This window comes from Salmo trutta, chromosome 4, assembly GCF_901001165.1.
Source record: "Salmo trutta chromosome 4, fSalTru1.1, whole genome shotgun sequence".
NCBI classification, from domain to species: Eukaryota; Metazoa; Chordata; class Actinopteri; order Salmoniformes; family Salmonidae; genus Salmo; species Salmo trutta.
The window spans coordinates 48,336,370-48,362,306 of NC_042960.1; the positions used below are offsets into that span (position 1 = coordinate 48,336,370).

Here is a 25,937-nt window from a genome sequence, read left to right on the forward strand (position 1 = left end):
CAGTTGAATGCAGATGACCACTTCAAAGGAATAATAGCGCCATCTGCCGGCCGGTTGGGCTAATATAACTCAATGATATGAACATAAAACCGACGGAGTTCCACCTCCGACACCGCCAAAACGACACTGCAAATGTAAATCTGATTGAATGTGTCGTAAAAGGGATCATTACATTCAAGCATATACCTACCTGATTACTTTTGTCTTCATGGCTGTACTGTAGGCCTATCCCAATTGAAAAAAAAGTAGTCTCATCGCTTTGCTTGCATTAATTAAGCTTGTTTGAGAGACAACATGATTAGATAGCCTACATAGCCTATATGACTAGAAAGAAGTCAACCATACTATGTTTATGAGGGTATTACATAGCTATTCACAGTTTGACTAAACTTATTTCTAATAAATATAAACGTTTTCTCGCTTTTAAAAGACAAATGATATTGCCATTCAAAGTGCCAAACTTCTCAAATTTGACCGTGGGACAGAAATTAGGGCATGTTCCTCCTCACCTAACCTAAAGTAGCAGGTTTGGCCTATAAGCTATAGCTTTGCCGTGCTTTTCTCCAAGTGGCCACCACAAGCCGTGAATGTTTGAAGTTCGTATTTGAATGTTCATTGCACTGTTCATTTGCAAAGGAATACAAATAATATATATATAAGAATTGCCTGTCAAAGTGGTGCGTGGATAGACATTCGATGGCTTGAATAGTACCATAAAAATGTAGCAACTCTATAGCCACCTTAAAACTAACATTACATGATTTCATAATCACAGTGATAATAAATGTAGAAGCAAAGCAGATGTCTAGCCAATGTTTGGAGTAACAATATTTTTATAGTTTCATTTTGACCCCTAGTATTTCGGTCCAGCTCATATACTTCATTCCAAGATAGGGTATGCCTACTTTCAACAGCCTATATTTTTCTTGAATGAATAAAATACTATATCTTATGGAACAATCACTGTTGGTTGATCACAACAGCAGTGCTGAGTAGCCTCAAGGGGGATATAAAAAAAATGGCAAATTATTTGAAAAATGACGCAAACTTCTAATAATCAGTGGACAAATGAATTTATTCGTCTCACAAATCAAACAACAGTGAAAAACATCGATTAGCAATATTCAAATAGAAGACAATACAGTGAAACGAGGCCTATTGGTAGTACAGCCCTACATACATTATATTTCAACCAAATTGCTATCTAAAAGCCAATCAGAAAATCAGTTAAGACCTGCAGACAGTTGTTGTCTTTGGTAAAAAATAAAACGTGAATATTAGTAAACGCGTGCTTTCACAGTTCCTTACAACATCTATTTGTTTGATTATTTACAAGTGCACGGAAAATCGAAAAGAATTGCCGCATCAGTCAGGCTACCATTAGATTGATAATTTATGACCAATGGTCTGAACAAGGAGAATGAAGGTAGACCTAGGTTACTGGGTTATTAGTCAAAATAACATGGGTTTAATTAACAAAATGGGCTATCGGGACAAAATAAGACATTTGCTATGCGCACAAGAGTAGGCTACCTTGGATGAAGAGGGTAATCTATTCTAATACCTACAGCCTATGGTTTTGAAGTTAAACAATAAAATAGTGTTCCTCATTTCATTTTAAATAGTCGTTGAATTATCAAACCCACATCTCAAATAGTTATTAAAATGTTGGTAATGAATTGAATTTGAAAGACAAATCCCCACCTTACTTGTACCACTAGGGAATATCGGAAAAACATGAGAGAAAAAAAGAGAAACAAAGCAGCTGGAGATGTTGTTAGGGAAATGTTGTCGGCCTAAAAATGCTTTAATATATTAAATAGATTCAAATGATCATTCCAGTGGCATATACTCTCGTCACATTTGTTCTGCGATGGAGAAAATTGGAGTCAAAACCTATGGAATTTGGCTGTTTTCTTATTAGGTTAGGAGGAAACGTTCATGCTAGGGCCATCCTTTATGACTGAGAATTGAGGCTATCATGTCTGAAAAACATCCAAATACATTGTAACCAGAGAGGTAGATTGACCTACATGTTTTTGCTACTTTCTTCCTCGTTCTTATGTAGGCCTACCACCTCGCTATCCCAGCCAGGATTGTCCGATATATATTCATTAATTAGTGTGCCCCTGAATGTATTGCGCAATGGATACTCGATGGTTCATAGTCGCCAAATCATAAGGTGTGTGGCCTTTGGAGTTGCACCTTGTGGCTTCCATCGTACAACCAACAAGGAGCTGGACCACATCAAGATAGCCTTCTCTTGCGGCTAGATGCAATGGAAGGTTCCCATCATTGTCCAGGAGATTGACGTCTGCGCCATGATCCATCAGTACGTGTAGGGTGTCTGCATATCCATCCCTTGCAGCGTCATGAGTGATGGTGAGACCTCTGACATGGTCGCGTACGTTTGGATTTGCGTTCGCCCTCAGCAGCGCTTCCGCGATGGCGGGGTTACCAAGTTTCATCACCTGTAAAAAAAATGTAAGAAAGAAAGAAAAAAAAAAGGTAAAAAATATAATCGAATATCAGTGCTGGTTGAGAGCAGAATACTTATATAGTAAAGTATATGCAAAGACAGAACATGTAGGCTGTAAGAAGTATACTGTTTTAAGGAAAATAGGAATTATTTAGGCTATGTTGCGGAGAGACACGTCTAGATTTACACCAGTTTTTTTCCCAAAAGGAACGATAAAAAACGAATCTAAACCACATAACAATTTATTATGTATTCATTATGTTAACCTTTTTTCATTCGTCTTTTACGTAAATGATGTAAACCTATTATCTTCTAATAAATCATAGAGCCTTAGTTCGTCGTCATCATTATTAGGCATATAGAATTAATAGCCATGACATATATTTTTCATTTGGAAGAGAGGAGTGATACTAATAGTGTATTACAGTTTTGTGCATGAGGATACATGTCATACTTATATCGTTTTTTATGTACTAAGGTAAATCTTATAGAGCACTTTGAGTATAGGCCTAAATTGGATTTATACATTCAACAAAAACGTCAATTAACCACTTTCAGCCCTTTTCATCTGCACCCTGGACCCTATAACATGGTAAGAGATTACATCTATCCAGTATGGTCATGAACTGTCCAAATCAAGTCTTTCACAATCTGCAATTTGCTACTTTTTCATGAGTTTGATTGTGTAATTTGACAAAACAGTAAACATAGTTACATTTCTAAAGCAAACATTGCATTTGGAGATTCCCCATGTGGTCAAAGGCAGATATTCAGAGGTATGCCAAGGCGGTATAAATATAGCCTAACCAACCAAGTGATCAACCCACATAAATGTGTTATGACATAAAGAAACAGCAAATTTGTGTTTGATCTATAAGCTTACAATTTAAGAAATAGTATTGTTGAAACCAAACCATTACATGTTTCATAGGCCTATGTGTTTGAGTGTGCATGCTTGTCCAACGAGTAGTGCATGAGGTCAAGCATCAAGGTCTTGCCTATATTATCTTCTTTAATTATCACTATTGAGCAATGATACTTTATAAATATAAAAACGTAATCACATTATTCAATGATTGACAAGTTTTCATAATGTTTGAACCCATCCTTATCAAGATATATAAACCTGCTAAACTTTTTAGTCTACAGAATGTCAAAAATATGAATATATTCAACAACAACAAATATGTAATGCATTGCAATTACCTGTTTCTGGTAAATCACGAATAGGTGTACATCATTAGTCTAGTCTACATTGGGTTTTTTAGTGGTTCACATAATGCTACTAAATTAAGGCCTACAAGTCACTTTGCTGCACTCTCCATAAATCATACAATTAAAAATATGACACCCAACACAGCCTATTCTCTTTATGCTATATTAGACTATTCGTTGAAAATCATTTGGATCAAGTATACTTATAAGTCCAAGTTACAGAAATTGTAACCTCTGGATAATTTTAACACTTTATTTGTCAATAAAGCACGCAGTTTAGTCCATTTTACATTAGGCTATACTAACACACATATGCTAAGATGTGGTAGTTTAAGTTCAAATCGATCAAATAGACTGAATCATGAATTTATAGATGTACATGTTTATAAAATAAAATGCAGAACCAACCTGTAACGGTGTCCTGCCGAATACATTGTTTTCATTAACATCTGCTCCGTTCTGTAATAACATCTCAACTTCTGCTAAGTCTCCTCTTGCAGATGCGCTGCTCAGTCTGTTTGCCCCTCCAGCCATTCTTGGTGGACGAAAACCATAAAGAGAATAATGTTATATGATACAGGTTTCAAAAGTTGATACTAAGGTATGTGTGAATGATTTTGATGGTATACGTCTTCTTGGTTGTGACGCAAGGCACTGCGAAAATGTAGTAAATAGTCTGTAGCCTGAAAGAAGTTGGTACACTGCCAGGGTCCGCCTCCCTTTTTAATACCATCCCAATGTAACAACTCGCATCAGCACGGAAAACATGGATGTCACGCCATTTCCAACTCAAGTGTATGGTCATCACCACCTTCCTTAAAAATATTTTATTTTTTATCACATTGGATTGGAATGTTGGATGTCCACTTGTAGACGAAGATGCACGAAGTTGAAAAACTAAAAACTAATTCCAATCGTCCAGCCTGCAGAGTTGAGGTTTATCTTTATTCTTGAACCCCGTTCACGTGAAGTTGATAACGTTTGAGATTCTAAATGAGTGTTCAGGGATATTTCCCATGGTTAATTTATAGACCCGTGTTATTCAGAAAGATTCTATCCAACTCCACAATTAGGCTATATACTACCCTTCCGGACTGACGATACAGGTTAGCCTACAGGTGCAACTTATCTGCAACTCCAAAATGTTGGTCTGTCTCCTGCTCTCAAAAACGTTGCCTATGATGTCCTGCTGCAACTGTATCCATGGAACATTGCCGTTTCGATTAGGGCTTGTAAGTTTGTAGCTTCTGATTGTCGACTTGCTCTCTTACCAGTCCGGGGCTGAGAAAGATAGTTTAGAAAAAAACATTCTGACAACGTTAAGTTATCCAATGACATTTGGAGAGATGCTTGTTCAGAGTTTTATATACACTTCCCGCCCATTTTCAAATGATGATACACGGTCTGGATATCGTCCTTCTTTGGTTCATTAATAGTAGCCTAAAGTGTTTGTTCTGGACAGTGCGCGGGAACAGTTTAGTCATTTGATATTGACGTTATATTAGCATATTCCGCTGAGCACATTACTGTAGCAGCATTGCCTACTATCTGTTACACTGAAAAGATTTACGCTACTAAACTTGTAAAGTTGAGTAAATAAATGAAATCAACCACACCATGGGCTAAGTTGTTTCAAGTTCAGCCTGTAACAGGCATATGCCGGGTAGGTGTAGCCTAATCATGTAGGAATATAGCTTAACATAGCCTACACACATTTCAATGTATAGCCTAGCCTTCATTCATATAACATTCTCCTACATACGACACCTCCTTACCCTTGCCATCATATGTTGATTTAGTTCATTCATTCGACTGGTTGGAAGTCAGTATTTGAGGAAAAAAGGCTGTTCTTGACATCACTTTTAGCCTATTTTTCAAATACGCAACCCTAACGCATAACAGTCGACAAAAGCGAGAGGGCGGGACTGAAAACAGTGATCATCTAAAAGGCTGCAGAGGCTGCAGTTATGACGATAGCGTCCTAGGCTACTTTCCCGAGTGCAACCACAAGATCACATTTTCATAACCCAAAAATGCCACGGAGTGTTGTTCCAGAACAGTTCATATTGCTCTCTGGTTAGGTTCGGTTGTCATGTCTCTGGCAAAGGCAACAATTAAACTTGAGGAGAGCACAGAGGCAGAGACATTTTTCTGCACAAACTAGTCATATCATAGGGCTACCATTGTGAGAGTGTAGGGAAGCCTACCTGTCAAAAACATGATATATTCAATCAGCTATTTTGGATATAACCTAGGTCTATGCATACAAACATAAGCATTATGATTTTGTTATCAATGAGGTCGGCATGCCTAGATTAGGTATTGAAGGCCAAGTCTGAAATTTCAACAGCCTGACCCTGTCACTTTGTTTGGCAAAATGAGGGATGGGAAATATTGATAGACAGAGTAGGTTGGAAAGACTGATATTCCATGAGATTGATAGTTAGACCATATTTTAAAGCTATACATTGTTAAAAGACTCAATTTACAAATAAAAACAACCTAGAATTTGTGTTATGATGGGGGAAAGACAGGTGTAGGGCCTATGCTAGCTAAGCCTACTAAACTCATGCCTATTCAAAAATGTTATTATGCAACATGACCATTGGAAAGGATATTGCTTTTATGGGCATCCCTATTCGTAAGCCTTTTATGTAAAATGAATAACTTAGGCTACTTAAATCATTATGCTAAACATTTTTAGAAAGAGAGATTTCCCTCTTGTGAGACATGAGAAATGTTGGCTTTAGGCCTTCAGTACGCACAGTGTGGGCCATTGGAGCTGTCCAATGGAGTTTGTGTTCTGTTTTCTCATAGTAGTTTATTAAACATTTGATGTGAATGCTCAAAAGTAAGGCTAATGTTAAAACAAATGACAATCCGACAATCCGTTATGTGGTCTATTTGTGGTTTTGTGGTCTAGTACAATACAATACAGTAAAATATACAACAATACAGAACTTGCTTTATTGGTCCATTTTCAATTTTAAAATGCAAAAAATAACATTTTCTGTCTCCTTTGATGGGTAGTCCTGATAGGCATTTTTTTATTACCTTGCATATGCTACCGGTATGGAGTACAATGAAATGTATTTATCAAAGAGAATTGTCACTTTAAGAATAACAGCTGAGCTTCCTCACGATGCGACAATTTGGGAATACCATGAAGGCGAAAGGTTCCAATGTTGCAAATAGAAAATGAAATGCATAGAATGAAATGGGTTCTCAAAAAAATAGAGCCCATTCGCTCTATTTGTAGACCCTTTGTAGACCCATTCGCGCTCTATACATTGAATGTATATGTGTTTAGAACGTTACAGCAAGGTGAACCATACCCCACTTTGCGGTTGCCGTAAAGCGAAACATAGCCGTGAATACTGACGATAACAGAGAATTGAAATTCATATAAGCTGTTCAAACCAACCCAAAGTGTGGCATTTGTTCCTTAGACATCTGGCGCATATTGATGTCTTGAGTTTACTTAAGACGACAGTTACATGATATCTAGTGACCCTTTGCCTGAGTGAGTGAAGCGAGATAGCAAGCAAGCGATAGAAGAATAATAGTTAGCTAGCGTTTAGCCAGTCACTGCGATGGCCTCTGATAGCGAAAGCAACATGGACAGAGAAATTATTTTGGCTGACTTTCAGGTGGGTTCCAGCTTTCCTCATGTCACAATAACAAAGCTAGCTACCTACTTAGTTTAATTATGTTGAATCTTAACGTGCATTAATAGGCAGCGTTAATGTCAAAAGTGCTGTCTCGTCAGCTGACAAGGCAAACATTATCTAGCTAGCGTGTTAACGCTTACTTAGCTCACGTTAGCATGCTAACAAGCCAGCTAACGTTAGCAAATTGAGCTGCACCACTGTCCCGCTTATCAATAAGTTGATGCATTTTAACAAAGTGTGTGTGTGAGAGTAAACACAGGTATGTTTGGGGTATTGAAGAATTACATTGTTGGGGAGCATTTCGTAAAACTGTCAGCCCCCAAAATGAGCTAACGTTCGCTGGCCAACTAATGTGGTATGCCAGTCTGGTAGCTAGGTGGCTAGACGTCAGTTACTAGCTCACTAGCTACTAGTAACAACAAAGCAGAGCACATAACTAACATGGATTTAAATGTGAAACAGTTAGCTTGGTGTCCTCTTTAGATAAATTAGCCATGAATTGTAAATATTCAACTGACACAGATGGCTAGCTAGCCATCTTGTGTTGGCTTAGCTAGCTAACTTGCTTGGTCACTATTGAGCTAGCTAGCAGAGACTTGAATTTCTTATGCAGTGTGTCCCTGCTCTAGTGTTTGAAAGTATGAGCTGGAGTAAGGTTGACTATCTGTAAAGTGGTGATAATTTATTAGCCAGTTAAGTCAGTTGGCAAGCTACCTAACGTTCAAATGAAGCCTATATCATCCTGATAACAGGTCGTTGAATAACAAGGCCACAAAAAAGATGAACACAGTGCATCACGTGACTGAATAAAATCAAGCTTTAGGCTAGCCATACCAGTGTGTTGTGAACAACAATAATGGAATCGGCGGGTCGCCTTCAAAATAAAAGTACCCAATGAAACTGATGCAAACGGATAAAAATAGTAAAATAATGACACAATTAGACTAGGTAATGTTAAACAAGGTTGGAATGTTATAATTGTCTTTTGTTGTAATTAGTTATTTAGATTTTTTTTTAAGTACATCTGTTTAGATCGCGCTCTGGATATCAGAATTATTTTCAGAATTGCATTGGGGGCATACTTATATGCGACTGTACAACCTAACCTATGGATTGTACACCATTTCATGGGTGCATCAGCCTTCTCAGTGACACTCACAGAACACATCTATGTACAGTTGACCCAAATATTAGCATCTAATTGCAGTCTGAATAGTGCTGTGGCGTTCATGACATTTTCTCAGCTGCTGATTGAAATGCAAATAAATACCAGTCTCACGGTAATTGACCATTAAATAACAAACACGTTTAGCATCTCCTGGCTTCCACTCATAGCCTACAAGCCACTGATGCGGACCTTTTTAACATCTACATTTTAAAAAGGAGAATAAATCCATTTAATATAACCTACACCATCACAATAAATCAATTTTATTTTAGGCTACATTTTCTTCATATGTTTCTTTAGACTCATTTCAGAAGAACAGAATAGCACATTCTGAGTTGTCCTTACGTTAGCCCCTGATCTGGCTATGCCATATGGCTGTGGGCTACACTAGTTAATTTAGCAGACAAGCTTTGCTTAGAATTCCATGGCATAATTTTACATTATTTTAATAATATGAAGAATACAGTTGAACATAGCTGAAGAAAATATAATATTTTCCCCAAACGATTTCTGAGGGAGTATGTACATGTGGCTATTCTGTGTTGAGCAGTTAACAAAGAAAGGTGTCCTCTTATCTGCTTAATTTAGTTATTTATGCAACTTTAGTTGTAATACAAACGTTAGGCTATATGTTTAGATTTTTTTAATACATTCTAAAGCTGCGTGATGCGACTCTAATGATGATTTGAAAAAAGTTGCATGAAAGGCATGAGCTCTGCTCCACATGTTTCATCAGTCTCTCATTCACAATTTGACAAGCACTTGATAATATTCTCATTAGAGGTCGACCGATTATGATTTTTCAACGGCGATACCGATTATTGGAGGACCGGAAAAAGACGATAACGATTAATCGGCCGTTTTTTAAAAATTTTTTAATTTTTATTTTTTTGTAATAATGACAATTACAACAATACTGAATGAACACTTATTTTAACTTAATATAATACATCAATGAAATCAATTTAGCCTCAAATAAATAATGAAACATGTTCAATTTGGTTTAAATAATGCAAAAACAAAGTGTTGGAGAAGAAAGTAAAAGTGCAATATGTGCCATGTAAGAAAGCTAACGTTTAAGTGCCTTGCTCAGAACATATGAAAGCTGGTGGTTCCTTTTATCATGATTCTTCAATATTCCCAGTTAAGAAGTTTTAGGTTGTAGTTATTATAGGAATTATAGGACTATTTCTCTCTATACGATTTGTATTTCATATACCTTTGACTATTGGATGTTCTTATTGGCACTTTAGTATTGCCAGTGTTACAGTATAGCTTCCGTCCCTCTCCTCGCTCCTACCTGGGCTTGAACCAGGAACACATAGACAACAGCCACCCTCGAAGCAGCGTTACCCATGCAGAGCAAGGGGAACAACTACTCTTAGTCCCAGAGCGAGTGACGTTTGAAACGCTATTAGCGCGCACCCGCTAACTAGCTAGCCATTTCACATCGGTTACACCAGCCTAATCTTGGGAGTTGACAGGCTTGAAGTCATGAACAGCGCAATGCATTGCGAAGAGTTGCTGGCAAAACTCACTGAAGTGCTGTTTGAATGAATGCTTACGAGCCTGCTGGTGCCTACCACCGCTCAGTCAGACTGCTCTATCAAATCATTGACTTAATTATAATATAATAAACACACAGAAATATGAGCCTTAGGTCATTAATATGGTCGAATCCGGAAACTATCATCTCGAAAACAACACGTTTTTTTTCTTTCAGTGAAATACGGAACCGGTCCGTATTTTATCTAATGGGTGGCATCCCTAAGTCTAAATATTCCTGTTACATTGCACAACCTTCAATGGTATGTCATAATTACGTAAAATTCTGGCAAATTAGTTCGCAACGAGCCAGGCAATGAACGCAAGAGCAGTGACACAATTTCATGTTAGCAGGCAATATTAACTAAATATGCACGTTTAAAAATATATACTTGCGTATTGATTTTAAAGAAAGGCATTGATGTTTATGGTTAGGTACATTGGTGTAACGACAGGCACCGCATCGATTATATGCAACGCAGGACACGTTAGATAAACTGGTAATATCATCAACCATGTGTAGTTAACTAGTGATTGTTAAGATTGATAGTTTTTTATAAGATAAGTTTAATGCTAGCTAGCAACTTACCTTGGCTTCTTGCTGCCCTTGCGTAACAGGTAGTCAGCCTGCCATGCAGGCTCCTCATGGAGTGCAATGTAAGGCAGGTGGTTAGAGCATTGGACTAGTAACCAGAAGGTTGCAAAAATGAATCCCCCCTGAACAAGGCAGTTAAGCCCCGTTCCTAGGCTGTCATTGAAAATAAGAATGTGTTCTTAATCTGACTTGTCTAGTTAAAGGTGTAAAAAAAAATGTTAAATCGGTGGCCAAAAATACCGATTACCGATTGTTGTGAAAACTTGAAATCGGCCATTTCGATTAATCGGTCGACCTCTAATTCTCATCCAGCAGACTATTCTTAATTTTATCTGGTCTTTCATATAGCCTACTAATATACACTACACTACAGATTTTAGACGATTAGGCCTGGCTCGCAGTCTGCGTTCATCCAAAGGTGTTTGATGAGGTTTAGGTCAGGGTTCTGTGCAGGGCAGTCAAGTTATTCCACACCGATCTCGACAAACCATTTCTGTATTGACCTCGCTTTGTGCACAGGGGCGTTGTCATGCTGAAACGGGAAAGGGACATCCCTAAAATGTTACCACAAAGTTGGAAGCAGCACTCGGCGGACCTGTTCTGTGAACTTGTGTGTTCTACCATTTCTGGGCTGAGAGGTTGTTGCTCCTAGACGTTTCCACTTCACAACAACAGCACTTACAGTGAGGGGGAAAGAGTATTTGATCCCCTGCTGATTTTGTACGTTTGCCCACTGACAAAGAAATGATCAGTCTATAATGTTAATGGTAGGTTTATTTGAACAGTGAGAGACAGAATAACAACAAAAAGATCCAGAAAAACACATGTAAAAAATGTTATAAAATGATTTGCCTTTTTAATGAGGGAAATAAGTATTTGACCCCCTCTCAATCAGAAAGATTGTATATAGTCAACTGTATAGTTGACCAGGGCAGAAATTTGATTAACTGAGTTGTTGGTAAGGTGGCAGCCTATCACAGTGCCACGTTTGAAGTCACTGAGGTCTTCAATACAGGCAATGTTTGTCTATAGAGATTGCATGGCTGTGTGCAAAAATGTTATACACCTGTCAGCAATGTAGTGTGTATGTGGAATTATTTCATTTAGAATGGCCCACAAAAAAATGTATCCGTTGCCTGCAATCGAATAGGGAATGGAGGTTAAGTGCGTTACGTTTCCCAAAAGTACATTTGATTTAAATTGCCAAAATTATATAGCCTACTCCTGTCTATACATAAATAAATAAAATAATTCAAAAGAGTCAACTAAAGCATGATTTTGGCACAGAGGATCATTAGCATCTTAAATAAATTGTGGATTGTTTTAAATCACATTACCTACAGTCGGAAGGGGAGGCAGCGCGTGCTATTTGAGCAGATTATTGTTGATTTGTGACTGAAAAGTAGAGGCTAAGCATATCGCAATATTTGAAAATACAAGCGCATAATTCTCAACCTAATTGAACAAACAATAGTATAGCCTATTTTATTGGCGCCAGCGGAGCGCATCGGCAATATCCCAAGGTCGAGTGCGCACTGCACATATCTACTATTTTTCGTTGTTGGGGCAGTGCTACTTAAATCCTTTTTTGTTCAATTTTCTCCAGTTTAGATGGACGTCCTATTATTTTTTTCTCCCCTTCTCGTAGGCCTATTATTATTTTTTACTTACAATTTAAAACAAATGTTTACCCCTTTTTCTCCCAAATTTCGTGATATCCAATTGGTAGTTAGGCTTGTCCCATCACTGCAACTCCTGTACTGTCTCGGGAGAGGCGAAGGTCGAGAGCAGTGCGTCCTCCGAAACACGACCCTGCCAAGCCGCAATGTTTCTTGACACTGCCCGCTTAACCCGGAAGCCAGCCGCACCAATGTGTCGGAGGAAACACTACACCTGGCGACCGTGTAAGCGTGCATGTGCCCAGCCACAAGGAGTCGCTAGAGCGCGATTGGACAAGGACATCCCGGCCGGGCCAAACCCTTTATTTGTTCTAAAGTGGATTAATGGGTTAAATTTTTACGATGAAGTTGAGCAGTGACTAGTGTGGGCGGACTGGAGTTCCGACGTCACATAAAATTACGTTTTATTTTTTTTCTAGATGTAATCGTTATTTTACAAGGTAAATTGATGAGAACACAATCTCATTTAAAGCAACAACCTGGGGAATAGTTTATATATATATATATATACACACACACACACCTACAGCATTTTTGTGGCTGTTATCAGTTTTTGATAACTTAATTTTATGTTACGTCGGAGCTCCAGTCTGCCCACTCCAATCACCAGTCAATCATAAATCGTTAAGTCGGCTATCCATGATGACAGAATTGCTTCACAGTACATACACTCCTTTTTAGCTCCTCTTTAAACCACATTAGGCTTCATGCAGCTAAATCGGCAGAATTCTAGAAAAGCATCCTTTCAATGTCACATTAATGCTAGCTTTAGCATAGGTGGTTAGTGCAATGGAAATAGCTAGTTCACTGTAACATGTCTTGATACTGATAATAACCTATTATAACTTGTCAGTCAAACCACCCAGGGATGTACTGAGTGGAGGACCCTTAATGAATAAGGACTAGATACATTTGGATAGTTGATAACAGGTAATTACAGTATCATTCAGTGTTATGTACTGATAATGGTAATTTATGTGAGTAGTGTACTTTCCACGTGTCCATTTGGTTTATTGATGAGGCACATTTGGGAACACGGAGCAGTTTGTAACTTAGTTATAACTCAATCTCTTAATACAACAAAAATCTGCTATAACTTGTACGTTTGTACTGAGCTGGCATGTAGGTGTTATATTCGTGTATTTAGCAAATGCTTTTATCCAAAGTGACTTGGCTACAGTACAGGTCATAGTGACACACTAGTTGCCAATGTTGTAAATGCAGGAATCAAACCCATAACCCTGGTGTTGTCAGTTAGCACCGTAGCTGCTCAATTACACTTTCTATTGGTCTTTGTTATGTACTTGACCTCTGTTTCTGTTTTTCTAACAGGCTTGCACTGGCATTGACGACATTGCAGAGGCAATCACGCTCTTAGAACTCAATAATTGGGATTTAGTGGTAAGTTCAAACATCAGTAGGTCATACGAACAAGACTCGATTTTCTTTTAAATTTGGAAGTATATTATCTATTTATTTTGCTGTTAAAATTGTTGAACTGTAGCCTTTAGTGTTGCACGTACCTTTGAGTAATGTGAGTTATAGGTTTATATTTCAGTATGTGCTTTACAGTGATACTACTGTTATATGTTGTAATTTCTGGAGTATAATGCCAGCATTTTTGTTGTTCATTCAATCAATTAAATGTACTTCATTAGTTTTGCAGTTGGGAAAACTGTAGGCTCATGTCTAGTGATGGTCCATTTACTCTATCCTAACATACATTTATTAAATGAAGAGCTATTTATATCAAATGATGGCCTAGGTAGGCCTAATTCTCTACTCATGATATCCACAAAGGCTTAGTGTACATGGTGAACCTGACTAAATCAAATCATGCTACAGTACAACTGGGCACTGGTGCTTTCTAGTTACTGCAACTTTTAAGCCAATTCAAATAAGCAAAAAGCACACAGTGTGATTGTGTTACCTATTTCAGTTTGTTTTCTATTTTAACAGAAATGGTACATTTATTACTGAGATTTTAATTTCCAATAAATTTGCAAAATAAATTTGCAATAGCTTTGAATTAGAAATCTGACCCAGTTACACTGTGTCATTATTAGGTATTGAGTGTAAGCATGTTTTTAGACATTTTAATTCAGGCTATAACCACAATGTAGAATTAGTCAAGGGGTATGAATGCTTTCTGAAGTAAGTATCGTAACCCTTAATTCGGGGATTTTTGTTTTGAAATATATTTGCGGCAAATGACTCAGCCTCTCGCATGACTGCAAAAGGTTGCATTTGAAATCAGTCATTCTATTGGCAGGAACTGGCAGTTGAAAGTTATGGGGACATTTACCTACAGTAATCAGGATTTGATGTTGGAACATGCATGCTTTCAGGAATGTATTAAGTTGCAACACATTTTCCATGGTCTTTTCTCTCTTTACAGGCGGCCATCAATGGTGTGATACCACAAGAGAATGGGATCTTGCAAAGGTAATATGCCAGAAAAGCCTGCCTCTTCAGAAGAGTCAATCAAGTGTTCACTGTGCAAATTTTGTCAGTTGGCTTTGTTCAGATATGTGCGGGAACGGATAATAAAATGTAGCCTGTTTCCTAAACATCCACTCCAATAATGTTGACCGTATTGCATGAAGTCACGTAAACCTACGGCAAAATAGAAAACACCTTTTACACAGGAGGCATGCATCACCACATTCAAATCCATACTTAAAAACTGTGAGCAACAAGTCCGGTATTGCTCATGCCTCAACATTTCAATATTTCCCAAGCTGTGTCCTGTTCTTACTCACTTGAAATATCTGTGTAAATGGAAATCGTGGCCAGTAGCTTAAAACTACCATTGCACACGCTCTTCATGTACTTTGTAAGCATAGGTGCGGGCAATGCCCTGAACCTTTTGCTGACCTGAATATAGAACAATCATTTGTATGAAATTATGCGAGAGATTATAGAAATGTCCTCGTATCTGATATCACCCACAGTGAAAGCACATTTTAGAGAAGAGATGGTTACTTTTTCATGCTCCTGTAAAATAAAATTGGCCTTCTCAAAAAAGCAAACAGTACCAGTCAAGTTTGGACACACCTACTCATTCAAGTTAAAAAAAAAAACAAAAAAAAAAATATATATATATATATATATATATATATAAATAAAAAGAAAAGTCCCCTTTTCAGGACCCTGTCTTTCAAAGACAATTCGTAACAATACAAATAACTTCAGATCTTCATTGTAAGGGGTTTAAACACTCTTTTCCATGCTGCTTCAATGAACCATAAACAATGAATGAACCTGTGGAACGGTCATTAAGACACTAACAGCTTACAGACGGTAGGCAATTAAGGTCACAGTTATGAAAACATAGGACACTGAAGAGGCCTTTCTACTGACTCTGAAAAACACCAAAAGAAAGATGCCCAGGGTCCCTGCTCATCTGCGTGAACGTGCCTTAGGCATGCTGCAAGGAGGCATGAAGACGGCAGATGTGGCCAGGGCAATAAATTGCAATGTCCGTACTGTGAGACAGCGATACAGGGAGACGGGACGGACAGCTTGCAGTGGCAGACTACGTGTAACAACACCTGCACAGGATCGGTACATCTGAACATTACACCTGCGGGACAGGTACAGGGTGGCAACAACAACTGCCCGAGTTACACCAGGAACGCACAATCCCTCCATCAGTGTTCAGACTGTCCGTAATAGGCTGAGAGAGGCTGGACTGAGGGCTTGTAGGCCTGTTGTAAGGCAGGTCCTCACCAGACATCACCGGCAACAACGTCACCTGTGGGCACAACCCCACCATCGCTGGACCAGACAGGACTGGCAAAAAGGGCTCTCCACTGACGAGTCGCGGTTTTGTCTCACCAGGGGTGCTGGTCGGATTTGCTTTTATCGTCGAAGGAATGAGTGTTACACCGAGGCCTGTACTCTGGAGCGGGATCGATTTGGAGGTGGAGGGGCAGTGTGTCACAGCATCATCGGACTGAGCTTGTTGTCATTACAGGCAATCTCAATGCTGTGCGTTACAGGGAAGACATCCTCCTCCCTCATGTGGTACCCTTCCTGCAGGCTCATCCTGACAAGACCCTCCAGCATGACAATGCCACCATGCACAGAACGAGCAGTATGGCTGATTTCCTGCAAGACAGGAATGTCAGTGTTCTGCCATGGCCAGCAAAGAGCCCGGATCTCAATCCCATTGAGCACGCCTGGGACCTGTTAGATCGGAGGGTGAGGGCTAGGGCCATTCCCCCCCAGAAATGTCCGGGAACTTGCAGGTGCCTTGGTGGAAGAGTGGGGTAACATCTCACAATAAGAACTGGCAAATCTGGTGCAGTCCATAAGGAGATGCACTGCAGTACTTAGTATCTGGTGTGGCCACCAGCTGCATTGACTGTTAATTTTGATTTTGACGCCACCCCCCCTTTGTTCAGGGACAAATTGTTAAATTTCTGTTAGTCACATGTCTGTGGAACTTGTTCAGTTTGTCTGTTGTTGAATCTTATGTTCAGACAAATATTTACACATGTTAAGTTTTCTGAAAATAAACGCAGTTGACAGTGAGAGGACGTTTCTTTTTTTGATGAGTTTAGAATCATGTAACCAAAAAAGTACAACAAATCAAAATATATTTGAGATTCTTCAAAGTAGCCACCCTTTGCCTTGACAGCTTTGCATACTCTTGGCATTCTCTCAACCAGCTTCACCTGGAATGCTTTTCCAACAGTCTTGAAGAAGTTCCCACATATGCTGAGCACTTGTTGGCTGCTTTTCCTTCACTCTGCAGTCCAACTCATCCCAAACCATCTCAATTGGGTTGAGGTTGGGTGATTGTGGAGGCCAGGTCATCTGATGCAGCACGCCATCATTTTCCTTCTTGGTTGTCTAGCCCTTACTCAGCCTGGAGGTGTGTTGGGTCATTGTCCCGTTGAAAAAACAAATGACAGTCCCACTAAGCGCAAACCAGATGGGATGGCGTATTTCTGCAGAATTCTGTGGTAGCCATGCTGGTTAAGTGTGCCTTGAATTCTAAATAAGTCACTGTCACCAGCAAAGCACCCCAACTCCTGTTATATGCAGAGATCATCCGTTCACCTACTCTGCGTCTCACAAATGCATGGCGGTTGGAACCAAAAATTGCAAAATTGTACTCATCAGACCAAGGGACAGATTTCCACCGGTCTAATGCCCATTGCTCAAGTTTCTTGGCCTAAGCAAGTCTCCTCTTCTTATTGGTGTCCTTTTAGTAGTGTCCTTTTAGTAGTGTCTTTTTTAGTAGTGTCTTTTTTAGTAGTGTCTTTTTTAGTAGTGTCTTTTTCGACCATGAATGCCTGATTCACACATTCTCCTCTGAACAGTTGATGTTGTGAAGGATTTATTTGGGCTGCAATTTCTGAGGCTGATAACTCTAATGAACCTATCCTCTACAGCAGAGGTAACTCTTGGTCTTCCTTTCCTGTGGCGGTCCTCATGAGAGCCAGTTTCATCATAGCGCTTGATGGTTTTTGCGACTGCACATGAAGAAACTTCAAAAGTTCTTGAAATATCTGGAATGACTGACCTTCATGCGTTAAAGTAATGATGGACAGTTGTTTCTCCCTGCTCATTTGACCTGTTCTTGCCATAATATGGACTTGGTCTTTTACCAAATAGGGCTGTCTTCTGTTTACAACCCCACACCTTGTCACAACACAACTGATTGACTCAAACGCATTTTGGCGGAAAGACATTCCACAGATTAACTTTTAACAAGGCACACCTGTTAATTGAAATGCATTCCAGGTGACTCCCTCATGAAGCTGGTTGAGAAAATGCCAAGAGTGTGCAAAGGGTGGCTACTTTGAAGAATCTCAACAAAAAATATTTTGATTTTAACACTTTTTTTTTTGTTTTTTGGTTGCTACATGATTCCATATGTGTTATTTCATGGTTTTGATGTCTTCACAATTCTATAGTGTAGAAAATAGTAAAAACAAAAACACACCTACCCATTCCAGGGTTTAACTTTTGACTAGTACTGTACATAGCTGTGTAAAGTGGAGCTTTAGTCCATCGTCTGTGTAGGCCTAGATGTTTTTGAAAGTTTTTTGTTGTTGTTGTAAAGCTGCAGTAGACCTAACCTTTGTGTGGCTTGATGAGGATTGCTGAGTGATGTAGCTTTGGGACAGCAGTACCGCAACATCAGTTTAATGATTGTTTTCACAAGCGCACTTGACCTCTTGAAGATGTAGCTCTGTTTCTTGTACAAAGCTTGTTGAGTAGGCACAACCTGTGATAGAGGAAGGAAACAATCTTGATCATCATCAGTGCAGGACATTTAGGCTTTGGATCTCATTTCCCCTCGGAAGCTCAGTTTTTCACGTTTACTCTGTTGATTTCAACACCAATGTAGCCGTAAATCAAGCAACCAGATTTCTAGCTCAAAGCTGGGCAATATCAGGTGAAAGACTAGTATTTTTGGTGGTGGTTATAGTTTGAGGTGATATTCAAGGTAGAGATGGTAGGTGGTGTCATTGCTTTTGAATTACTGAATTTCAATGGTAGGGAGAAAAATGGAACAGACTAAGCTGTGATAGTATTTGATATGTTCTTTGAGTATACAGTAGTAGCTATCAACAGAAGCAAAATAGTGTTTTGGGAAAGAGGATAAATCCAGAAAAACAGAGATCTTGCCAAAAGCTGGAATTAAGAGTGTTACTAACTGAGAAAAGCCTCTAAGAGGCATTGTGGACAACGTTTTTGCTCAACGGTCAGTCAGCACTCATGAATACACTGAGCTCAAGAACAAATACTTTCAGGCTGGGCACATTCTGTTAAACGGTTTATTTTGCAAGTTTCTTAAGACTTTGGGGCATGAGAACATGGTTTTCTTAAGGGCACACATAATTATGAATGGAGCCTGGCAGCGTGACTTGCAGCCAGCCCGTATACTAAATAGCTGGCACCAGGCTGCTCTCGTAGGATGGCACTCCTCCACAGTAAACGGCTCCATTGAGGTGACCAGAGCCAGCTGGAGGCTTGCTCTCAGCCACAAAGCCATGTCCTGTCTCACATTGAATAGGTGGAGAGTGCCATCTACATGTATGCCATGGAACAGCCGTTTTGATTTGAAACACTCCTGACTTAACCATCCTTAGTATCAATATGCCAAGTTTGTAGTTGAGTATAACTACGATACTTGTTGTTATCTGAACCCTTCCATCACAACCTTCCATCACAACCTTCCATCACAACCTTCCATCACATTCCAAGCCTTCTGTCCATGGTGAATTTTCACCTCATTTTTGTCACGCCATATATATTTAGTCATTGGTTGTGTGTGTGTGTGTGTGTGGTCAAGTTAGAAGCTTCACAATGGATTAGGTGATAGATGGGCCGGTCTCAACAACACCAACATATTCTATGATGTATATGTATGATAAGTTGTCACTTATGCCCCAAGGTCGAAACTTTACTATCTGTGCATTCTGGTTTTCTCATTTGTGTAGCTACAGGAAGTGTTCATTCGCCGTGCTTCCAGTTTCAGTCTTAAACATTTACTAGTTAAGGGTGGATTACCTCAAACTGGCAATTTTGTTTTCTAAACCATTTTGTGGAGCCCAACGTTTTTAGAGAATGTGGCAGTAATTCTAACCGGCCTCACAACCGCAGATGGGGTGTTTCTCTATGTATTCTAACGTGTGCCACACCAGGTGCATTATCCATGTATGGTGTCATGTGGGTGAACGATTTTCTGTTGTAGGGCTGGGCAATAAATCAAATGCATGTTTTTGCACGATATTCCAAATGCCTGTATTGCAGGAATTGAGATTTTGTTAATTTTAGTTTTTATGATCGTTTGTCCTCTTGTTCTCATGTTGTATTTTTGGTCTCTTCTCTTTCGCTCCTTCTGTGCTGTGTGCACCGTCCCATTTACACCAGAGATCTGTATATAATGACGAAATGCACGTCTCCACCCTAACTGATAGTCGGGAAGGCAGGCGACAAGCTTAGGTCCAAAATAAGCCACTAGAAATGCATGAAATGCGTCATGAATTGGAAACGCTGCATGATGTGTCACATTGCATGATACAAGTTGTGGTAACACCAGATACTGACTGCTTTTCTGATTCACACCCCTACCTTTTTTTTGACTGATTTCCTTATATGAACTGTAACTTATTGCATTTTGCATCTTTCATTTTTGTTTAGTATGCAAAGACAGTTGTGCAGGTATCTGGAGTACAGGTGTTTGGCCATGTGCCCTTTGAGGGTTTGACCCTTGATTATTGCCAACAGCCTCTGCTCTTCCTGAACACAATTTTCTACCTGCCCATCTGTTTCTATCTCTCCCTCTCTCTCTGCCCTTCCACCTATGATGGTATGCCTAATTTCTGGCTGTGGGTGTATCCAAGCCTGACCTATGTCTTCTGTTTACGGTATGATGACTGTTTGTAACAGTTTTCTACGTGGCCTCAGAATCCCAACGTCTTTAACCTTTTGGTATTGTAATCAGGTGGGATAAATTCAGTCTTTGTGCAAGGCCTTGGCACCCGGCTCCCCCTCCCAGCGCAATATGTGCTGACCCCAGAGGAAAAGAGAAGCTTCTTTGTCTGGGTTGGGAGAGAGAAAATACATTATTTACTGCCATGTGGGACTGGGGCTCAGGGGAATTCAGGCCCTAGACATAGAGAGGGAGAGAAAGGCGTTTTGTGTCTCTGGTCTCTGCAACAAAAAAAAAGACTGATGTTGCTCAGTGGCAGACAATTCAGCGTCTATAGGGCCCTGCCCATATTATCCCGGGTGTGAAGCCTGTTTACACTGACTCTGAAACTATTTTTGTTGCGGCTGAGCGGCCCTTGTTGCCTTGGAAGGGGGTTGTGCGTATTCTTATTTTTTGACGTGCTCCAGTTTTTTTTTGTTAGACTACTTAAAATGAAATATGATGCTTTCTTTCAGCATTTCCATGCATTGTGATACCACATTTTTAACCATCACGTTCCATATGTGGTGTAAGAATAACGCTGTATTTTGGTGGTTGAAACGAAACAAAAGACTCCGTGATGCTCTGTGTTGGTCTACATCAGTGGTATTCAAAGTTGTGGTCGAGACCTCACTAGGGAATGGCAGCGGAGTTTTACTACATTTTTAAAAATTTTATTAAGACTACATATTCTTATGAAATGGGATACAAATGTTATTGAAAAATAATTAGAACCATTTTATTGAGTAAATGTAGGTATTGGTTCTCTTAGAGTTGAACGTGTAATGAATTGAAAGTTATTTGTTGATGTGAAAATCTAAATGTACAGCTTTGAAGGTTGTCATATATCTTTCATTTCACCTTTATTTAACCAGGTAGGCCAGTTGAGAATAAGGTCTCATTTACAACTGCGACCTGGCCAAGATAAAGCAAAGCAGTGTGACAAAAAACAACAGAGTTACACATAGGATAAACAGAAGTACAGTCAATAACACAATAGAAAAATCTATATACAGTGTGTGCAAATGGAATAAGGAGGTAAGGCAATAAATAGGCCAATAGTAGCGAAGTAATTACAATTTAGCAAATTAACACTGGAGTGATAATGTGCAGATGATGATGTGCAAGTAGAAATACTGGTGGGCAAAAAAGTTAATAAAAACAATATTGGGATGAGGCAGGTAGTTGGATGGGCTATTTAAAGATTGGCTGTGTACAGGTATAGTGATCAGTAAGCTGCTCTAACAGCTGATGCTTAAAGTTAGAGAGGGAGATATAAGTCTCCATCATCAGTGATTTTTGCAATTCGTTCCAAATCATTGGCAGCAGAGAACTGGAAGGAAAGGCGGCCAAAGTGGGTGTTGACTTTGGGGATGACCAGTGGGAGATACCTGCTAGAGTGCGTGCTACGGGTGGGTGGTGTTATGGTGACCAATGAGCTGAGATAAGGCGGAGCTTTACCTAGCAAATGTGGGGTGGGTTGCCAAAAAAATGGGGTCCTCGCTGATAAAGTATTAATACCACTGCTCTACATGATGCTTTGTCTGACCCTTTGCCAACTGTCTGAACCCACAGTAACTTATCCAGCGTGGCATCCCAGGCCAACATCTATGGACCTCACAGCCAAGCAGCACCAGCGGCTCCACCAGCGGCTCCAGCAGCATCCTCCTCGTCTTCCTCGGCCTTCTGCCCCGCCCTCCCCTCCCGACACATTGTGGAGCGGCAGCCACGCATGCTCAACTTCCGGGTGGAGTACCGCCAGCGCACTGTGGAAGTGGTCATAGAGGAGGGCAGCGTAGTCGGTGAGGCGAACCTCTCACCATAGACTACTCATACTATGGTTCCTACACTAACATTCCACTATGGGCCTACACATCACACACCCTTACTGCTTGCTTACTCTGAGACAATGTGGTGTTACTGAGAACCGAAAATATTGTCAGTTCCTGGTAAAAGGAGCGATGTTGGTCAAATTAACTTCTAAGGTATAGTGCTTTAGTTTTTAAACTTTAATCCCTTTCTCAGAATCTAGACACTTGTAACCAGTATTGGAACAATTTCTGTTGTGAAGATAATAGTGTTAAGAAGTCTGTTTTTATCCAAATATATAAGTTGCTTGTAAGGGGAAAATTGTCAAAAAATGATTAATTAAGCATATATTTGCACCCTCATGACAAAATACACATAATGAATTTGGCAATTTGACGGCATCAAAAACTTATTTGAAGGTTTTGTGTAACCTATATTTTACTGCCATCTAATGGTGAACTGCCGTTGCAATTACATTTGTATTTCTTCCTTTATTTTATCTTTGTAGGGGAAATTAAACAGATTCTTGAGACAGAGCTTCAGGTCCCTGTATCAAAAATGCAGTTGAAGGGTTGGAAGAGTGGAGACGTATCTGACAGTGTGAGTATTGCCCTCAAAATAAGAATTGTTTTCGATAATGGAATGCCTCTTCAAATAAGCATTTTTAAACCATCTCTTTGCTCCATTTATAGCTTTAGCTTAATTTATTTTTCACACATCGGAAGAGATTTCACAAATGTCACCCACACCCATCTAGGGGGGATGGATACAGTTCCACTGTGCATTATTCATTTGTCCCTATGTCCTCAGATTGTTCTGCAAAGTTTACACTTGCCAAAGAACAACAGCTTGTATGTGCTGACCCCAGATATCACCCCCACTGCAAGCACCAGCCAAAACAGGTAACTAACTTCACTCACTCTTTGTTTTCAGTCTGTAATCTGCAGCACAATTGTTGTAGAATAGGCCTACCCTCACTGTTGGAGATACCATCCCAGCAAAAGCATTATTGCCTCTGTTTTTTTAATAAAATAGACACTGCCACTTTTTCTGATATGGAAATATGCAGTAGCATTGCAGTAGCATCTAAAGGACTGGTTTATCAACAGGATTGCAACACTTTGCCAACCAGAGATGTTTACATACATGTTGAACACTAGGTGGCACTATACACCTAATAATGGTGAAACTGTTTCTGGACTATATACCATCCATTAATATTATACCATAGATTTCAATGTGATTGGAATATTTTACGAATATATTTTACCCTTGTGCACAGAAGGGTTCTGTCATTTATTTTGACATTTTAAAATGAAAGGCTACTGCAATAGTCTCTGTAGTGTAAATAATGGTTTTCATAGCTGTATTTGTAACCATTTCAGAGCTTTTATTGAGTTATTTTCCTATACCAATACTAAAGCAGTCTTTCACTTATGTAATATCAAGAGACATTTGAGATTCATTGCGGGGGAACCATTAAGCCACTCTAGAAGGTCATTCTACCAAGCTGTATGAATCCAAGGAGGTTTTAACAACCTTTCCATCTGAAATGTCAAACTACTCATCATTGAGCTGTAATCCCATCACAAAGGCTGGTTTTGTGTCCGATCTGATTTCTCATCTGTATCAGCCAGGTAAAGTTCATACTAATAGGGAAATCCCACCCTTGGTGATAATGCTCTCTGGTGCACCTGCTTGCCAGCGTGGCACCAACCAATAAGGATGGTCATGATTTGGTTGAACACTTATACAATCTTTATCTGAGCATACTTTAGCAACATCAGATTTAACCAAATGTAGAGAGAGAACCGTGTGAAAGGCAAGGTACTATAGTATTGCTTCTGTAATTGTTGATGAGATGTAGTGCTGTTGGTGTTTGTCCGTGGTCGCTTGTAACAGGAGGGGATGGATCTGTGTAATTATCTTTGTTGATTAGGGAGGCAGTCGGGACCTTGTGGGGTTGCTGAGGAGATAGACACCTGGCACTGCCATGCATTATGAAGAGCCAGTCCGGCTCTACAGCAGTCACTGTGCACCGACGTGTGTCGGACAGGAGGACAACAGTCGAAATACAACTGGTCTCATGTTTCTTCCCCCTGTGTTTCTCTCAGAACACATTGAATCAGACAGAGAGAGACTGGCATATACTGGCATGGGTCAAGTATTGCAATGCCTTGTTTGGATACAGTTTTGTAATATCTCACAGATATGTAGGGGGTTGATATCCAGAAAGAAAGAATGCTGCTGCTGCTGCCGTTGGCTGTGCTGCTTTGATAACCAGTAAGTAGAGGTTTGACTGTGTAGGAGCCAGCTAATGGCTATTCTCTGGATAACTGCAAACTGCTGTGTCTCTTAGTGGCACCATTTCCAATTTTCTGAGTGCTATAGCAATAATGTTCAGTGTTAGGAGCTCATTATCTTCCATAAACTATTTTGGTGGAGCGTTGAGGAGTTAGCGGGGGGTGTGGCGACCCTGTTGTCATCTTTGCTGCTGAAAGAGGATGACGATCACACCGCTCAGAGGAGCAGGCCTCCTGCAGGGAGGGCAGGCAAGCCGTTAGCACAGCAGCATTAAAAATAACCTTCGCAGCGCAGTCACCGAGTTGCTAGTCTGCTGCTGTCAGAGAGCTGCCATTCCCACCGCTCTGCCAAACCCTGTATTAGACCTAATGCTGTACCTGCTGAAACGGGAGACTGACTAGGCTGACAGGGCACTACTAGCAGAGCTACCTTGGTACTACCTTTTTATATCACACAGTGAGCAAACGAGACGTACACTAGCCTCTTTTAATTGTACCGAGGAGGGTACTTTCAAGCCAGTGTAACTCTAATTGAAATTAGACTTTATGGTAGGTAGTGCGCTGCAAAGCCAATGAAATAAAGTAGAAGTTGGAATAAATTGTGCTTATTCAATGGCATTAACACTTTTTTTATATATTACTAAACTGTTTTAAGTTATAGAAGGCAATTATATTTGGTGGTAATTTATTTATTCATGAATTATCATTGTCTACATACTGGAATAGACCATCCAGTATTTAGTACTTCACTAATATTTGTGTATATTACTATGCCAGGAGAATGTATGTCCATATTTAATCTACTCATTGCTTGAGTTTAAAACCTACCATGTTACTTCCGATTTAATTCCTAGCGCTTTTGTAATAATTGGGTGCGGTTTCTGAAAATGGGACATAACAAATAAAAGCAACAGTAGGCAATTACTTCAAAGCCGATCTCTGCACACATTAACCAGTCAAATAGTGATCCATATCATCAGGCCCACTCATTTCAATCCTGTGTTTGATAATAAATAAATTTGAGATTTCAGTCGAG

General features: G+C 39.6%; 1 protein-coding gene and 1 long non-coding RNA gene across 7 annotated transcripts in view; one reads left to right on the plus strand and one right to left on the minus strand.

Annotated features, from left to right (window-relative positions):
• Nucleotides 1–1,056: 1,056 nt before the first annotated feature.
• On the minus strand, nucleotides 1,057–5,714 carry LOC115192499 (uncharacterized). 2 transcript variants are annotated; one of them, XR_003877945.1, is made up of 3 exons: nucleotides 5,470–5,714; nucleotides 4,103–4,975; nucleotides 1,057–2,471 (listed from the first exon to the last, which is right to left on the minus strand). It is a non-coding gene; the product is annotated as an uncharacterized LOC115192499 (long non-coding RNA). The 2 variants fall into 2 exon arrangements; XR_003877944.1 differs by lacking the exon at nucleotides 5,470–5,714 and having other exon boundaries at nucleotides 4,103–5,353.
• Nucleotides 5,715–7,030: 1,316 nt separating this feature from the next.
• The window catches only part of LOC115192500 (FAS-associated factor 1), an 86,505-nt gene continuing 67,598 nt past the window's right edge, over nucleotides 7,031–25,937 (plus strand). For 4 of the 5 annotated variants that reach the window (XM_029751083.1, XM_029751084.1, XM_029751085.1 and 1 more), the window contains exons 1-6: nucleotides 7,037–7,344; nucleotides 13,685–13,753; nucleotides 14,751–14,797; nucleotides 22,365–22,591; nucleotides 23,107–23,198; nucleotides 23,409–23,500. In XM_029751083.1, coding sequence (XP_029606943.1) covers nucleotides 7,288–7,344; nucleotides 13,685–13,753; nucleotides 14,751–14,797; nucleotides 22,365–22,591; nucleotides 23,107–23,198; nucleotides 23,409–23,500 — 584 coding nt within the window. In that variant the 5' untranslated portion in view covers nucleotides 7,037–7,287. Of the gene's footprint in view, nucleotides 7,345–13,684; nucleotides 13,754–14,750; nucleotides 14,798–22,364; nucleotides 22,592–23,106; nucleotides 23,199–23,408; nucleotides 23,501–25,937 lie in introns of all 5 variants that reach the window. The other variant, XM_029751087.1, reaches the window with a different exon arrangement.